This window comes from Typopeltis vanoorti, chromosome 1, assembly GCF_054136105.1.
Source record: "Typopeltis vanoorti isolate ZY-2024b chromosome 1, IOZ_Tvanoo_1.0, whole genome shotgun sequence".
Taxonomy (NCBI): Eukaryota; Metazoa; Arthropoda; class Arachnida; order Uropygi; family Thelyphonidae; genus Typopeltis; species Typopeltis vanoorti.
This window is the reverse complement of record NC_143549.1, coordinates 95,931,060-95,950,780: the sequence shown is the minus strand read 5'-3', so window position 1 is coordinate 95,950,780 and position 19,721 is coordinate 95,931,060. Positions and strand designations below refer to the sequence as shown.

The 19,721-nt window shown below is 34.3% G+C and overlaps 1 protein-coding gene across 1 annotated transcript in view; it reads right to left on the bottom strand.

Moving 5' to 3' along the window:
- Nucleotides 1-1,214: 1,214 nt before the first annotated feature.
- Psf3 (DNA replication complex GINS protein Psf3) overlaps nucleotides 1,215-19,721 on the bottom strand; it is a 45,328-nt gene continuing 26,821 nt past the window's right edge. The window contains exon 3 of the mRNA XM_090392207.1: nucleotides 1,215-1,669. Coding sequence (XP_090248333.1) covers nucleotides 1,409-1,669 — 261 coding nt within the window. The 3' untranslated portion in view covers nucleotides 1,215-1,408. The remainder of the gene's footprint in view (nucleotides 1,670-19,721) is intronic.

The window sequence follows — 19,721 nt, the reverse complement described above, 5'->3', positions numbered from 1 at the left end:
AATATGCCAAGAATGTCTACACGTTTTGTGGACTTGGAGAAGGCATATGACCAGGTTCCTCGGGATAAGCTTTGGCAAGTAGTACAGGAGTATGGAGTGGATGGCCAACTATTAGCTGACATCAAGTCTGTATGAATGCCCCGAGTTTTGTGTCAGGGTAAACAGCACAAAGTCTGAACCTTTCACAGTCTCCATTGGTCTCTGCCAAGGGTGCGTTCTGTCACCCCTCCTTTTCATATTTATGGACTGGATTGAAAGGCAGAGCCGAGGTAGTGAGTGTGTCAGAATTGGAAGATGTAGCATTGGCCATCTGCAAAAAGCAGACGTTCTGCTTAACCCTTCCACAGATGACCTCCAGCAGACCGTGGATAGGTATTTATTATCTATAGCTGTTTGTGCAGATGCCAGAATGAAGATCAGTGTGGCCAAAACTGAAACATTTGTGGTCTCAAGACAACCACCCCAGTGCAATCTACATGTAAGTGGAGTCCCAATGAGGCAGGTGGAGAAGTTTAAATACCTTGGGTCTATATTCACGAATGATGGAAAATGGGACGTAGAGCTAGATACTCGAATTGGCTTAGCAAGCTCAATATTGCGGGAGCTTGGCCGTTCGGTAGTATTGAAGCGGGAGTTAAGCCAGAAGGCAAAGCTGGTTGTCTTCAATACAGTCTATGTCCCCATCCTCACCTATGGTCATGAGAGTTGGGTAATGACCGAAAGAATGCAGACACGAATGCAAGCAGCTGAAATGAGGTTCCTTTGAGGAGTTGCAGGGCTGACAAGACTCGACAGAGTCACAAGCTCTGCAATTCAGGAAACCCTCAATACCAAACCACTACTTCTCAGTGTTGAGAGATCACTGTTACGTTGGTACGGGCACCAGGTCAGAATGCCACAAGAGAGGCTCCCTCAGCAGGCCCTCTTTGCCAAGCCAGAGGGTGGGAGGCCAAGGACTCGCTGGATAGATTATATCCAAAACCTTGGGTGGACACGTTTGGGAATCCCACCAGAACACCTGAGCTTGGTGGCAGAGGATCGTGACCATTGGAAGTTCCTCTTGCAGCTGTTGCCCCCACAACCAAATTAGGAAAGGTGGGCCTTCAAGATGTATGTATGTATGTATGTATGTATTGAATATTTTAATATTTCAAATTTGCAACATTAAAACTACATGGTCCACTATATCTTATAGCCACAACTGTATTTATTAATACATATGTAGTACAGTATAAAACTTTTAAAAATTGAAAGTGAACTTTTTTACAAATTAATTGAAAGATGTATATATACAAATGATCTCAGTAAAATATATATATATATACAAAGTGCTTTATCATCCAGCTACAAAACTGTTCAGCCAAACTTGAATAGAGTGTGTAGCTTTGTAGCAGTCCTTTAAATAAGATTATGTGAAAAAACGTTTTGAACTACTTGTTTCTATTGATATTTCTATTCGTTTTCTTTTTCTGTGATTTAACACCATATCTGCAGTACTGATTTTGTCCATCTTTCTGGCTTGCCATCGTTTAAAATGAAGTAATGCCTTCTGTCCTAAATGAAATAAATGCATTTCTGTTCTGTCTAGTCGAGATAGAAGTTTTTCATTATCATCACCAAGAGAATTTTGGGAGCAATCCATAATTTTGCGAAAGCGAATCTTGAATGTCTGTAAATATAAAAACAAGAAAGTAAGACTAGTTATACTCAAAAATCTCACTATTAGAATTATCTCACTATAATCATTATTATTGCAAAAAAAAAAAAAAAAATTTACTAACATCACACGAGGATAGTAAATCGCTGATATGTTATACATCACAACAGTACACAGCAAAATACTAGCCTCTACAATGAATTATTTTATTTCATATTACATTAGAATTTTTAGGATGCATTTCAAGATATTCAAGTATTGAAGATATAAATAACTGAACTTACAAATATCTGTCATACTGAAAAATCACATTATAACTTCATTTACATTTTGTAAATAATAATGGCTTAAATATAAACCGTTTGTTTGGAGAGCATTTTGTTCAGTGAGAGAATGGAAGTGGAATAGGAAATTACAATTTTCAGGCATTCTTAACACTATATCAGCAATGACATCAATGAATACATCAGTAAATATGTGGATGTGAAGTGCCAGTTCAAATGAAAACAATATTTGGATGCCATTGTGGTAGAAAGTAAAAAAAACAAAACAAAAAAAACATGAATATGAAGCATAACTTATTTGATATATTTCATCCATATAGCTGTTTGCATATTGGGTAAGTGAGTAAGAATAAAAAAGATCAAAATGTTAAATGCAGTTTTTCTATGGGACTAAGGTGGATATGGCAATGTACATATACTAACCTGGAAAAGGCATATGACAGTGCCAAGAGAAAAGTTGTTAAAAATTTTAAATTATATGGTAAATAGGACATTATATCAAACTATTTTCCTGTACCTTCCTGTTGATTTACAACTCAGACTATTTATTGCTTGATATAAAATCAGCTATAAGACAAGGGTGTATGCTATCTCCACCTTATTTGTCATCTATATGGTTTACATTATGTAAGAAAGTAACATCAAACCTGATATCAAAATTTGAGATGTTAATCTCTGATCTTTAAGCAGATCTTATATTCTTAAATAAATCTAGTACCAGATCGCAGGATTCTTCAACTAAATTGAATAACTGCTGTAAAAATTTGGCATGAAAATCAGCAATAAAAAGACTATAAAAATAGGTAGGAATGTGGAAAACATAGCTACATCCTGAATGAAGAACCCAAAGAACATGTACGTGTTTCTACTATTTAGTAACTTTTTTTTTTATATAGCCAAGATGGCAAATGAAATATAGAAATACACAAGAATAAGCAAAACTGTTTATGATGGGGTCAACTGAATAAACTTATATGGAATAAGACAGACAATTAGTCAAAATACAGTAATTTTGACACAACTCTATACAAAACAGTGTCCAAACCAATTTTAAATTATGCATTTGAGAGCTGGGTTAGAAATAAAACAGTTGATCAAAGACCAGAAGAAATATGAGAAAACTTAGTAAAGTGAACACATGACATCCGTAAATCATATTAGAAAGCAACTTGGCATTGTTAGTATTCAGAAATGTGTGAGCAGATCTAAACTAAGGTAGTATAATAACAAGCAGACTGGAAGAGGAAAGATTAGCAAATCAGGTCTTGATGCTAGACAATTCTAGAGTCCTGACAACAGACTAATTTGGAGGAAATCTGTTTACATGAAGTTAGCAATAATTCAATTGTATCACGTAGTAATATCAACATACCGTGTACACCCTTTTGAGAGTGCATATCAGAATCAAAGGTGAGGAGTTTCTGGTAAGCTTGACCTTGCAAAATATTTAGACATTGGTGAGACATGGTTGAAGATATTGTTACAAGGACAGAATGTAAGAAATAGTATTTTCATGCAGGGAAGGTAAGAGGAGAAGTACTATTAATGACAGAAGAATTGCAATCAGCAAAAGTAGATATTAAGCAAGAAGGTATAGCTGCAGGAAACCATGCATTTGAAGCTGTCTGCTGTGTGATATAAGAGCCAAGAGAACAAAATGTATGGTTGGTTGTTGCTACAAGTTAAGGGATGGAAAAGGAGAGTTGAATCACCTGCAATGGCAAATTAGTTTAATGAGTACAGGACAGATAATCATTATGGTAACTAAGTACGGAAAGGAAAGAGGGGGGAAAAATGGAATATATGCAATTGATTCTCTTCCTTTAAGACAGGCTGAGTATTTCATGAGTCCATCTTCTCCATTCTTCTCTTAATAGTCTTTCTTGAATGTTCTTGAAGGCTGTTGATCTTAGCAGTTTTTTTTTTTTTTGAATATTAATGATCCAGCTTATCCTTGGTCTGCCCCTTGTCCGTTTGGTGGTTTTCTGTCCCTGTAGGGTAATCTCTGTTGATTCATTCAGTTTACATGTCTATACCATTTTAATCTCTTTTTATTTAGTTTGTTTAATATTAGATTCTTTGTAAGTGAGTTCATCCCTCACTATTTGATTAGTATTTTTCTTAATGCATTTAGTTTGTTTTATTTTTCGTTAAGCATTTGGATTCAAACTCTTATAATTTTATTTCTTCTTTTTTCTTTGTTATCCGACTTTCAGATCCGTAGAGGGCCACAGGCAATACTATTGAGTTGTATATTTTTAGTTTCAGCTGTTTACTTATTTTATTACTATTCCAAATTTTATTTAGCTTTTAGAGAGCAACCTAAACATATTCTATGATTTATTGTTTTCATATAATTTAGATCTCCAGTGATGAGTGATCCTAAATAGTTAAACTGAGTTACTTGTTCAATATAATTATTATCATTATCAATATTAACTCATTTCTTTTCTTTACTATTGTCATTATTTAAGTTTTAGTGAAATTTATACTCGTATATTTATTGCTAATTTGGTTCATTTTGTTGATCATGGATTTCAGATCTTCTTCGCTGTTAATAAGGAGGACTATATCATCTGCATATTTGATATGGGTTATAGTGGTTCCATTTACTGAGAGGCCAGTACATTCTTCTACAGCTTCTCTGACAACATTACTAATATATATATATTAAATAAGTATGATGAAAGTGGACAGCCTTGAATAACTCCTTTTACAATATGTATTTCTTCTGTTTCCATTTTATTAAATTTCACTATTGCTTTTGTGACTTGATAACATTAAATATTACTTAATGAGATTAATAATATAGGGATCTATGTTAGTTTCTTCAAGGAATTTGATCATGTATTTTCTACATATTGTATTGAAAGCCTGTTTATATTGATGAAACAGTAATAAAGAATACAACTGTTTTCTATTGAAAGGTCTACTAATCTCTGTATTACAAAAATTGCATCAACTGTTCCTCTTCTGAAGCCAATTTGTTCCTTTAAGATTTCTTCATAGATTTAATTCAGTTTTGTATAATACAGATGAAAATCTTGTAAGCATGATTAAGTAGAGGGATAGGCCTATAGTTAGCACATAATCTTTTGTCACCTTTTTCATGTAATGGAATTATTTTTGATATCTTCTAGTCTTTAGGAAATTTCTATTCAATAATTATTTTGTTAAATAGTTTTCCTAGGTAATTTATGACTATTTTTCTGTCTTCTTTCCATAATTATTTGGAATATTATCAAAACCAATAGCTTTCTCCATCAAGAATATTTGGTGTTTCTATGGAGCTTGCATTAGGTTCTGGAAAATGTTTTGTATTTTTGTTTCCAAAGTTTACAGTGAAATAGTTGTACTATATTTTCTTCATTTCGTCTTCGTTTCCTGTAATTTTTTTCATCTTGATCTATTAGTGTGATTGTTCTAGACATTTGTTTTTAGATATTTCCTGTATTGTTTTCTGAAAATAGTCTTTAAATCATGTTTTTTATTGGCTTCTTCACATTGACTTTTTCAAGGTATCCTTTTTTTCATTTTTTAGATTTTAAATCTATTTCATTTTTAATTAAACTGCAGATATTTCTATTGAGTTTTCTTTTGTGATTTTTTTGATTCATTTCTCTTCTTTTAGCAATCAGATTCAGAATTTCACCAGTCATCCACTCATTATTGGTCCTAATGGGATGATCAAGGACCACAGTTGCCGATTTTAAAATGCTTTTTCCTTCTTCTCATAACTTTTCTATATTTTCTGTTTGATTGTCACCGAGATGTTCTTCTAAAAGTTTGATATATTCTTTTTTACGATTTTAGTTTTAAAACATCTCTTCTTTTAAGTTGTGAAGCTGATTTTGTGATTTTCAATTTCAATTTTAATTTTTCTGTTAAAAGTTCATGGTCCATTTCCATATCTATGCTTCTTAGAGTTCTTACATTACTGATTGAGGATTTCCAGTTGTTATTTATTATTATATAATCTACTGGATTTACTCAAATATAACTAGTCCTCTGGCATATACTTTGCGCTCCTGATTTTACTTAACAGAAAAAGAAATTAAAGTTTTGCATAAAGTTCGCACATGAAAAAAGTTTAAAACTTTAAGAAATAGATAGTGAATGTTATGGCAGTTTCAGATATTTTGGAATTCGGTTGAACAGAATTAACATTTCAACCCAACAATCGTCGGCTTGTTGAGTTGAGTAACCAATCATATACATACAGATGGAAGCAACCAGTAGAGCAAATGTGGCAGTGACAGCATTAACTTCTTCTCAATCTTGGATTGCATGAGCATTAGGATTAAGAAACCATCATTAGAACTGTTGTGCAACTGGATTTTGAGAGCTTGGGACATGAATTTGCCAGAAATAATTTAACTGCAGAAGCATTGTTGCTAAAAGATTCAAATATATCATGTGATGAAGGTGAGTGGCTGTTTGCGTAAATAACATTGATAATTAAAATTTAAATGCATCCATTTTATAAATTATAATGAATACTGAGGATTTAATTATAAATGCCAATTTAGTTTTTTCCTGAAAAACTCTAGTTTCAGAAAATCCCTGCATATATCTCACACTACAATTTTTTTAACTTTAATTCTGGAGAAAAAAGCAAATTATATTCGAGTAAATACGGTATACAGTTTTTAACCTCTCCATTTGTGGAGATCAAGGTATATTTATGATTTTTTCTGTGATAAAATATTAGCAATAAATAGGTTATTTAACTTGCAAATGTTTAATAGCATTTCACCTCGTTCATTGGTTTCATCGATCCCAAACTTTCCCATTATTCTCTTTTATCTTCTGTGAATATTCCAATCTCAGCAATGAAGTCACCCATGATTAAGATATCTATTTTCTTAGTGTTTATTTTGTCTTGAGATAAAATTCTAGAAATTCTAGTTTCTTCTTCTTCATGTGATTGATTAAGTGCATATACTTGAATTATTTTTAGATAAATGTTCTTCTCTTTTGTTTTGAATCTAGCTGCTATTATTCTAGAAGATATTGGTCTCTGATTTCTGAGAGAGGTGATCAGATGCTTTTTAATAATTAATGCAACTCTTCTGTGTTGTTGTTGATCTTTTCTACCTATATAATATATTCTAACGCATTTTGGCTCTAACATTCTTTTGCCTTGCCAATGGGTTTCAGCAATTCCGATTACATTCCATTTAAATGTTTCCAATTCTTTCTCAGTCACTTTTAATTTTCCAGGTTTGAACAGTGTCTGAACATTAATTGTTGAAATATGGCTAATATTTTTGGCAGACCACATTGAAAACTTCTCACCTGTATCTGCAGTATCTGCCTTTAAACTTGATGAGTAGTATAGCTAAAAGAGACTTAAAAAATGCTACCGCATACAGGACAATTGAAGTGCCTTCCCTAACACCACATAAGGCAGGTGTTAGGGATGGCACTTCGATTGTCCTATATGAGGTAGCAATTTTTAGGTCTCTTTTAACTATACTACTCATGAAGTTTAAAGGTAGATACTGCAGCAGGCTTGCCACCCCACTGCAGTGTCCATAATTAAGGTGGGACAGGTATCTGAAAGAGAGAAGGCAGACTCCCACTACATGAGGTGAGAAAATAAGAAAACATGAAAGAATCACACCTAGCCCTTGAATCCTCTAATAGTATTGGGGGAAGGAGCAAGAAGAGGAGAAATACAGAGGGAAAGAAGAGTAGGGACCAGTCTACAGATAATATAATAGGTGTATATTACATGAAGTAAGGCATGGTCCAGCTTCAGGTGCCTCGGGTTTGGCATGTCCGTACTCACTAAAGTGAGCTCTTGAGAATATATGCAATTACTGAAAGACAATTACCTAAAACAACATGCGATAGAAGAGAGCCAGTGTTGTTTTAAGTTAGCACGAGTGATTGATGAAGACAGTCTTCACTTGGGAAGTGACAAAGCATAAAGAATTTTCTATTAGAGTATATGTGGAGTGTGCAAATGGTCAAGAGGTATTTAAGAAAACTAGTACTGAAGACTGCATATCCAGGTCAGCAGGATAAATCGAGTGATAGTTAAATGGATGAATAACAACAATGCAGAAGCTGGAAAAAAACTCATGTAGTGGAGGGCAGATAAGGAAAAGTTGATTAGGAGGCTCATAAACATCATAATGCACAAACAAAAAATAATTAAAAAAGTGACAAACATGGTGAGGAAGGCAAAATCAGATTATGAGAGGATATTATGAGTGATCATTATGCAAGTGTTTCATTCAAGTAGAGATAATGCAGTGTGTATGTGATGTGACAGGGACCGGTATGATAACAGAGGAAGGGTCAAAGCTGTATAAGCGAGAGGAGACCTCCACATAGCCTTTAAAGGAATGCAGGGAACCAACCAGGGCTTCTGACCTAATGTCCAATCCTCGCCTTCTTGTGGTGCACCCTGTTGGGTATCTACTTGGATACTGAACGAATGAGGATGGGCTGGCAATTTGGGATTTAGCTGACCAAATTGTATTCTTATTGGTTAAACTAAAATAAAAAATGATGGTACAACATGACAAAATTTCATGCCGGCTGGGGTGTCACACGGTTAAACAAGGGCCCCCATTGTTTTCGCCAGGGAACCATGGTGAACAGCGAAAAGTCAGCTACTGGAACAAATCTGAAAACACACCCCAACTCAACATCACCAGAGTTAAAGATCGGTACTATCAACATAAGAAGCCTGAATGGCAAAGAAATGGAGCTAGCTGAGGAATTAGATAAGTACCAGATCGACATAATAGGGGTGACTGAAACAAAAAAGACCAAAACTGGTGAGATCTTTCTGAGCAATAAATACAAAATGTTATATTCAGGCAATGACAATCAAGGAAAAGAAGGAGTAGCCATAGTATTCAACACAAAATACGAGGCTAATCTTCTTGAATGGCAGTCAGTCTCAAGTAGAGTAATGTGGGCAAATATGAGAATGGGGAACTGGACAATGAGACTTATTTGTGCCTATGGTCCCACAGAAGGTTCTACTAAGGTAGAAGTGGAGGAATTTTTTGACGCTTTAGAAAAAGCAACTGACACAATGAAAAAGGAAAAGTTGGTCCTTGTTGGGGATCTAAATAGCAGAGTAGGAAATGATTGCGAGACATACAAAAATATTTTGGGAAAATTTGGAGAAAAGAGCAAAGCTAATAATAACGGCAAATATCTGTTGGATTTCTGCTCAGGACATGGACTGGTTATTACTAACACCATGTTCCAACATAAAAATGTGCACAAATTCACATGGAGAGAAGAGGCTAGGAATAAGAAAAGTCTCATTGACTATGTTATTGTTGATAGTGATGTTTTCTCCCTGGTGCAGGACACCAGAGTGTACAGAGGATTTGAAATTGGAAGTGATCACTATTTAGTCTTGAGCAGGATAAAATTGAATTTCATATTGAAAAGAATAACATGTAAGAAAGTTTTAAAGCGAAAAAAAGTTGAGCAGCTCTCAGATGTGTACTGTAGACTAAAATACACAAAGAATATTGAAGAAAAAATGAGAGTTTGAGAACAGGAATCAAACCTTGGAGATTCAGTGGCAAGCCTTAAAGAAAACCCTGATTGGTTCAGCTAGAGAGGCATGTGGTGAAGTTGTCTGCAAGGATAGAAAAATTAGAACTCCATGGTAGACACAGGAAGTTAAAGAGGCAGTGAAGGAAAAGAAGAAAGCATATTAAAAGTTCCTGGCATATAAGTCAGCTTGTGCTCTTAGAGAATACAGAGACAATGCAAGAATGCTAAAACACTGTGCAAAACTAGCTAAACAAAAGTCATGGGAGGACTTTGGCAGGCATATAGAAAATAAATATCAAGTAGGTGGCAAAATATTTTGGAGGTTGTTGAAGAAGCTTAGGAATGGAGGAAAGAGTGCTGTAAAAGGAGTTAGAGATGATAAAGGTGACATGAAAACGGGAGAAAAAGATATCCTTGAAGTATGGAGAATTAATTTGAAAAACTGCTAAATGAAACAAGCAGTGATGACAGCACAGTGGTAAAAAATACTGACCAGGCATGCAGCCATGAATACATATCCATACTTGAAGTAGAAAAAGCCATCAAAGGCTTGAAATGTGGAAAGGCAGCAGGAGTAGATGATATTCGACCAGAAATGCTGAAGTATGGTGGTATAAAAGTCTTACAGTGGCTGCACTGCATAGTTCAGAAAGCCTGGACAGAGGGACAAATTCCCGATGATTGGAGTAGAGCTCTCAATAGTACCCATATATAAAAAGGGAAATAAAACTGAATGTGAGAATTACAGAGGTATTTCCCTACTAAGTGTTCCTGGCAAGATCTATGCAAGTATACTTGAGAAACGATTGAGAAGAATTGTGGAAGAAAAGCTGGATTCAGGCCAAACAGAGGCTGTCAGGATCAGATCTTCACTTTACGACAAATAGTCGAGAAAGCATGGGAATATAACAAAATCTGTATTTAAGTTTTGTCGATTTGGAAAAGGCATATGGCAAGGTGCCAAGAGAGAGAAGCTATTCAATACGCTACAGTTATATAGTGTCAATGGGGAATTATATCAAGCAATACTTAGTCTTTATTTTTGTTGCAAGTCAGCAGTTAGAATTGAAGGAAGTACAGGAAGATGGTTTATTGTTAAATCTGGTGTGAGACAAGGATGTATATTATCCCCTCTGTTATTCATTATCTATATGGATCACATTATGAAGGAAAGTGGTATTAAACATGATATCGAAATTGGAGATGTTAATGTCAGCTCTTTGCTTTATGCAGACGATGTTATACTTCTAAATAAATCAGCTACAAGTCTGCAAGATTCTCTGACTAAATTGGATAAATGTTGTAATAGATATGGTATGAAGTCAGCAATAAAAAGACAAAGACAATGAAAATAGGCAGAATCATTGAAAATTTTAACTGTGTTGTGAATGGAGAACCTGTGGAACAAGTAAAACATTTCAGCTATTTAGGCATGATTTTTAGCGAAGATGGTAAATTCAACATAGAAATAGACAACAGAATCAGCAAAGCTGGTATGGTGGGAAGTCAAATGAATAAATTCATATGGAATAAGAGAGAAATTAGTCAGAACACTAAATTAGCTGTATACAAGACAGTGTTCAATCCAGTTTTAACTTATGGATCTGAGAGCTGAGTCAGAAGTAAAACACTTGACCAAAGACTAGAGATCGCAGATATGAGAGTCCTGAGAAAGATTACAGGCCTGAACAGATGGCATCAATGGCAATATCATATTAAAAACGAGGATATTAGGAAAGAACCTGACATTGTCAGCAATCAGGAATGCGTTAGCAGAGCTAATCTCAGGTGGTATGGTCACTTAAACAGAATGGGTGAAGAAAGATTAGCAAAACAAGTGTTCTCTGCCAGGTTGGCAGCAAAACGACCCAGAGGAAGACCAAGATATAGGTGGATTGATATGGTACAAAGTGCCTTAGACGATAGAAATATAAGATCTGATAATGTTGGAGTCTTGACAAGTAACAGACTGATTTGGAGGAAAATTGTAGATAGGAAGTTAGTAATGATGTAATTTTTTTCATGTAGTACTATCATATCCTGTACATCCCTTGAGGGTATATGGCAGGAATTTGATGATGATGATTCATTTCAGCTATGAATACATTGGACTAGATGAGATATCAGTTGCATTGCAGGAAACTGAAAGAGAAATAGTCGCACAATCTTTGTCATAACCAGGCTGTTTCATTTAAAATCCAATCACAGACCAGGGGATGGCAAACCCATGGCATGCAGAATTCAGTGTATCCCAAAAAAAATTTCAACTTCGAAACATTTCAGGAATCCACCTTGAGTTATGACCTGTGAATGCCCATTCTCTCTGCCAGGCATGTAGTGACATCATGACATTCAGTAAACAGCTGTATTCATGCAGTGCTTTGTTTGAAATTGGAGCAGTGAGATGCACAGAAGAAACTGTGACAAAATTCTGCAATTAAATGTGTGATTATATTTTTAATTTGAAAGTTGATATCAAAGTCTTATTTTTGAAGGATTTATTTTAATACCTTTATTAAAGCATCTCTGACATGTGTTTTATTTCATCATTTTTTTTTTTTTTTTGTTGCTGTGCTTTTGTCAATACTTTAGGGAGACAGAATGATTCTGTGAAAGAGAGGTCCTATCTTATTAATTTACTTGCTTTCTACAATAAAAAGATAGCTGACCTTAGGGAAGTGATACAATATGGTACTGCTAGACTTTGCAAAGGCATTTTAACAAAGTAAAAGACAGGATAATTACACTGAAGTGAGAGGAAATGGAGAAGGTCATAACTAGTGACACTGATATGAAACTGGTTGATGGAAATGTATTCTAGAGTAGTGTATGGCAGAATTGAATCAAACAGCAGGCAAGTGACAAGTTGTGATACAGCAGGCCCAAGTACAGAGACAAATACAAATTAATGTGCAGATTGAACAACATTTGGCCCAAGTAAAGGGCTTCTTGGGACTTCTGTTGTTCACTTTGTATATTAATGATATTTGGAATGATTTGTGGTGGAATATCCACTTTGGCAGTGATGCTAAACTAGGTAAGGCAACAGTTAATAAAGATGAGGGAGAGGTTCCTGCAGGATGATTTGAATTAGACTGAGGGTGAGGCATGGAATAATAATTCTAATTTAATATGGTAAAGTGTAAAGTCATCTCCATTAACTAAAAAGGTGGTAAGTTGCATATTATACTGATGGGATGTACTGCAGGAATTTCATGAAACTAGAGATTTGGGAGTGATGGTGAAAAGGAAGTTGAGAATTACATGATGTATCACAAAAGTGGACAAAATTGTTCAAAATGATCTGAATATTAACAAACAGACACTGACAAGCAAGATAAGAGGTTATTAAATTATATTAAGCAAGAAATTATATTCTAGTTTTAATTATTGACACAAGTGTAAGCAATCAGAGTTTGTACATGAAGTGACTTTTTGACTATACTGCTTCTATACGGATGCAGATGACTTCATGTCAATTTGACCTAGTATCCAAGAATGCACACACCTCCTTTCGTGTGTGTGTGTGTGTATATATATATATATATATATATATATATTATGACTATGCATTATGGAGAGCATCACCACTCAAGAAGTTTAGACTTTTGTTGAGGTATCATCAATGCAAACTAAAAGTGGAAATACTAAGAGCTAAATCAATGCAGAAGTCATTTTCCATATGCAAGTAACAAAATGGTGTATCGCCATATTATTAAAATATTCTGGATTAAAGAAAGTCTGGGTAGTGGCTTTTCTCATAACACAGCAATATATATTTCTAAAAAGAAGTGTGCTATGCATTATGGCTGATGTGAGGCTATCTGCCTCCACATAACTAGCATAGTTGTGACTAAGCAAATTCTTCCTGCAAAAAATTATTATCCCTGTTTATAAGGCTTCAACATTTGCCCAATTATTATTATTATTACATGACACTTCCAGGGAGTCCAAAGACTCATCAAGGGAGGGCAGCCCTACTCTACAACGAACTGCAACTGCACCAATGGTATGTACTGCCCACCACCACCACTAGTATATTCACCGACAATCACAAACATCCATTCTCATTGTGGGATTTGAACCTGCAGCCTTGGCTGGAGAGCAGATACACTAACCACTTGGCCAACCAGGCCAGCATAATGATAATTCGATTTTTTTTCTTTCTAGCATTATGAACTCCAGAGGTTTTTTTTTTTTTTTTTTTTTTTTTTTTGTTACAACCTACACTCTTATATCCAGTCTTCTCTGCACCTCCCATGTTGAGATTAACACTATCATTTCCAATCTGATACTATTTTTCCAATTTCATGGATGACTTCTTCTTTGGTCCCATTTAGCTGTTGAGTGTAATTTGTTTAATTTTTCAATCAACTATCATCTGCTGACTGATATGTCCAGACATGGAAAAAAAATTTTTTTTTTTTTTTTTTTTTTTTTTAAATTTTCCATGAGGCAGGGCAGCATATCTAATGTGCAGTTCTTTATCAGGTGATCTTCATTATTTCACGCTGACTGAACCAATTTATTTTTTCAGTGTTTTGTTCTCAATGCTAAGGTTGCAACTTTTTTTTTTTTTTTGTGATTCAGCTTTATGCTTTGGTTCTACATAGCATTGCTTGCCTAACATGACAATAATCTGAATGACAGCAAGTGTAAAAATGCGAGATGCAAATTTTTTTTAAAAAGAATTTAAGGAAAAACAAGTAACTATGGTGTTTGACACTAAATGTGAGGATAATCATCTTGAATGATCAGCAATATCAAGTAGTGATGTGGACGTACATCAAAATGGAGAACTGGACAGACATTTGTGCCCATGGTCCCATAAAGTTTTAAGAGAAGCAGAGAAATTATTTTAGCCAATTAGAGAACACAACTGATGCAATCATAAATTAAAAGGTGGTCGTTGTTGGAGATCTAAGCAGCAGAGTAAGAAATCACCAGATATATAGAAATGTTTTGGTAACATTTAGAGAAAGGAACTTATTAATAATAACAATAATTACCTACTGGGTTTCTGTTTTCAAGATATACACTAGTCATTACTAGCACCATGTTCCAACACATACATGAAAGACAAAAGAAATAAGGCCATTAACTATGTTATTATTATTACACGACAACTCCAAGGAGTCTAAAGACTCATCGAGGGAGGGGCAACTACTCTACAACTCTGTCTCCACCACTTAATCCACCAACTAGGTGAACCGCCACTACCATCATCACCTACACCAACACCACCACTAATATTCTTTTATCTGAAAATTGCATGTGTTCTCAAGGCCGATTTGTCTGTATGTCGAAATGTTCCTATCGTTATGTTACAGCAACATCATGCTTATTCAGGACACAAAATACAGGGATTTATGATTATTTAGCTCTAAGCAGGATAAAATTGAATATCTTATTCAGTTTTATTCTGCTTTATCTTGATATCTACGGTAATTCAAAATGATTATGATTGTATTCAGTGTTGAATATTAAAGCTATCCTTTCTCTCCCCTGAAAAGTGTGCACAACAGTTTATAAAAGAATCAAAGTTGATAATCGTTAAGAGAACTGTAGATTCAAATACAAACATTAATGAATCAAAAATGGAAGAGTTTGAAATGAAGAACCAAACTTTGGAGACTCAGTAGCAAAAACAATCACTAATTCAGCCAGAGAGAGGCATGTGATAAAATTGTCAGCATGGACAGAAAAAGTTCCTATCAAGTAAATCAGCATGTGTCATGAGAGAATAGAGAGAAATGTGTAAACGCAGGTGAGAGAAAAGAGTGCACATTATCTCCACTGTTATTCATCATCTATATGAATCATATTATGAAATAAAAATTAGAGATGTTAATCTGACTATTTACTTTATGTAGATGATGTTATTCTTTAAATCAATCCACTACAAGTCTACACGATTCCTTAACTGAACTGAATAACTGCTATAACAAATTCAACAATAAAAGACTGAAAATATGAAAATAGGCTGGTACATTGCAAAATGAGATTTATCATGAATGGGAAACCTATAGAAACAAATAAAACATTTCAGCTATTTAGGTACAGTTATTAGTGAAGAAGGAATTAAATATGGAAATAGACAACAGCATTAACAAAACTAGTATGGTAAGGAGTCAAAATTTATAGGAATAAGAGACAAACTCATAAAACACTTAAGTTGTATACAAGACAGTGGTGCTTACACCAAGTTTTAAATTGGAAATGAAACCTGGGTTAGAAATAAAACAGCAGATGCAAGAATGGTGACAACAGATATGAGTTCTGAGAAAAATTAGGGGAGTCAACAACTGGTATAAATGGAAGAATCATATTAAATTAAGATATCTGAAAGAAATTAAAAGTTGTCAGTATTCAGGAATATGTGAGCAAAGCTAATGTCAGGGAGTATGGTCACTTAAACAGAATGAGAGAGAGAGAGAGAGAGAGAAGGTTAGCAAAATAGGCATTTGATATAGATGACAGGTTTACTGTGTCAGTCCACGCAGGTCTTAGTCTTCATAACTGGAAGACATAACAATAAAATAATGGATGACACTTATGTTAAGAAAAATTATTTAATATTTGTAGAATTTCTAGAAATTTGTAGAAAGCTAGGTTTCACAGACATTATCAATGCAACTGAAAAGAGATAAACACAATAAGAACAATTCATTTTAGAAATTATGGACTTTACAACTGTGTTATAAATAACTATTTTAATTTCCCGATGTTTCGACTTTCATATTAAGGTCATCATCTGGAGTACACACAAATATACAAGGACAAGCTGAGTTACATTTCACACAGTATGCTATAGAGACAATGATTTGAGCAACGATTATTCTACTGACATGACTTCTAGTGAAAATATAATATATAATTTTTTTTTTATATATATTTTTTTTACATCAAACTACATCAAAGCTATATTCTATTTAAGATAACATCAGAGAAACATTCTTTCATATAGATAGTTTTCTTACAGTAACAATGAAGTCCTAATTTAACATGACAAATGTATTAGATTTAAGATTCTGGATTATCTACAGTCCTGTTTATAGTTAATTATTAGAGAGAAAGGTTCAATGGGTAGAATATGTGCCTTTCATATACTTGGGATTTTTAGATCATCGTTATTGTTAAGATTAGGGTGGTTGATAAGAATCTCACAGGCTTCCTTAAACTTACGTTCATACCATGCTTTGGTGTGATATAAACAAGTGATGCTTTTCAAGTCAATTCTATGTAAAGTGTTCAGGGCATGATCAGAAAAGGCCAGCTTCACCATAGTCATTATATTTAATGTGTCATTTATGCTACTTTTGTCTGATAGGAATTGTGCATCCTGTTTACCCATATATATGGTAGATTACAGGTACAATAAATAAGGTATATTCCAGGGTGGGCCAACGGAGGAATGGGTCGTTGGATGAGTTGAGTAAGCATTTTAATTTTGCAGGAGATTTAAAGGTGGCTTTAAAGTTGTGTTTCTGGTATTCTGTTTATTTTATCTGATGACTCTGTAATGAATGGAATGGTTATAGTTTTATTGTAGTCTAGTTTATCTTTGTTTTTTAGTGAGGATTTTGTTGAGAATTTTGTTGATAGTGTTTTGGCTATAACAATTTTTAAGAAAGGTTTTTTACGAAAGGAAAAGTTATTGATGATAACTTTAAATTCGTCTTTAAGTGCTTGTTCATTAGAGAAAATCTTCAAAGTCCTGTTTTTCAGTGTATTAATGACACCTAGTTTTTGTGTTGGGTGATGGTAGAAGTTTATGTATATATATTGGCCAGTATGTGTTGGTTTCTGGTAAACATTGAAGGAAAGACTACCAGAAGGAAGATGTATGACAACTGTATCTAAAAATGGAAGTGTGTTCTGCTTTTCAATCTCAATTGTGAACTGTATGCGTTTGTTTAGGTGGCTGAGGAAAGTGTCTAATGTCTGGCAGCCATGGGGCCAGATAGCAAAAACACCGTCAATATATCTAAGCCAGACTTTGGGTTTTAAAGGAGAGGAATCTAGAGCACTTTGCTCAAAATATTCCATATAAAAGTTAGCAATTGGGGAAGGGGGATAATGGTGAGTCCATGGCCGTGCCTTCTTTTTGGAGGTAGAAAGCGTTTTACCACACAAAATAACCAGAAAGAGCACCATGATATCTGAAGGGAATTTTTTTTGTAAAAGAAGGATTGTGTCATTGATTGGGACATTCATGAGGAGGGCACAGATGTTTCTGATATAGAAGGGAGAATAATCTACCAAATCCTTGAGTTTGATGCTAATTTCTTGGCTAGATGATAATTTGGGCTGTCTATACCTTCAACCATCAGCTGGAGTGGTGTCTTTTGTTTGTGTATCTTTGGTAGACCATAAATTCTCAGAGAATGAGCGTAATGCAGAAGTAATTTTTTGACTATCTTCAGGACATATAATAAGTGATTTAAGTAGCTCCTCAGTTTTTTTATTTTTATTTTATTTTATTGGTTGGGTCTTAGTTAACAAGTTGATATGTACTGTTGTCAAAGACTAGCAGATTCATTTTTTCAAAATATGTGTTCAATTTAGAATAACGGTGGCACTACCTTTATCGGCTATAGTTATTATGATGTCAAGATTAGATTTTAGTGATTTCACCACTGTTAATTCATGTTTCATTGAGTTGCTTGTTATTGTTTTCTTATAATTTACATTTCAAATGTTGGCAGTTTCTAAATGTATTTTATCTGCTATGGTTGGGATGAATCTTAAGCCTCTTTCAATATTATAAATAAAATCCAGTTTGTTAATCGATCTGGGTGCTACGGCAAAGTTTAAACCTTTGCTGAGTAGCGAGAGTTCATCTTTGTTTGAGGTGTGGTTAGACAGGTTGACTACGTTAATGTTACCTGAAGGCAACTGGTTGCTCCTGATATTTCTTGCTTCTGGTTGGTTGTTGTTATCACCGGCTTGTGGTTAGTTGTTAATGTTCACTGCGGAGAAATTCAAATATGTCCGTTGGTTTTGTCGATCTTTTAGTCTATGAAATTTGGATATGAGATTTTCTTTCTTTGTTTGAAGGATATGGTTCACCGAGTTGTTTGTAATCTTCTAGAGGATAACCAAAATATCTGTGTTCAAGTAACTTGAAAGTTCAGATTTTAGATTTTGTACCTGGTTTTGAGTAAAGGCAAGTTTTTTTCTAGTAGCCTCGATCTGTTCTCTGAATAACGCTTTCTCCATACTGTGGTATATTCGTTGCGCCTTTGTTGAGATAAAATTTCTCTTTAGTTTGATACAATTCGGAATGATACTGCTGTCCCTACAACGTTTCAAAAATGTCAGTTTGATTGATCAAACCAGAAACATGAATCTTCAACTTACCGTATTGATTGAATTGTTTGTGGGTCGAATCTCCATGAATTATCAGAATCCTTTCTTTTAGTGTTATATGGTGACCAGCATTCATTTTAGAAATTATGGACTTTACAACCAATGTTATAAATAACTATTTTAATTTCCCGATGTTTCGACCTTCACATTAAGGTTATCATCTGGAGTATACACAAACATACAAGGACAAGCTGAGTTACATTTCACACAGTATGCAAAAGATAGAATGATTTGATCACCGGTTATTCTACTGGCATGACCTCTAGTGAAAATATAATATATATATATATATATAAAAAGTAATTAATTATTATTATTATTTTTTTTTTACATCAAACTACATCAAAGCTTTATTCTATTTAAGATAACATCAGAGAAACATTACGGACAACTCGGCGAACCATATCCTTCAAACAAAGAAAGAAAATCTCATATCCAAATTTCATGGACTAAAAGATTGACAAAACCAAGACATATTTGAATTTCTCCACACTGAACATACACAACTAGCCATAAGCTGGTGATAACAACCACCAACCAAAAGAAATAACAGGAGCCACCAATTGCCTTCAGGAAACATTGTCAACCCATCCAACCACACCTTAAACAAAGATGAACTCTCGCTACTCAGCAAAGGTTTAAACTTTGCCATAGCACCCAGATCGATTAACAAACTGGATTTTTCAGGCGTAGACTTCTGTGGCTAATTGGTTCAAAAGATATATTTTGGTGATTACACCACATGTACAATACAAAAGAGAACAAAAAACGGGTCTTGCTTTCCATACCACTTCCACTGGACACGATGTACTCTGGCAAAAAACGACGATGTCATACATAGAAAACAACAGTTATATAAGAAAATTTAAAGA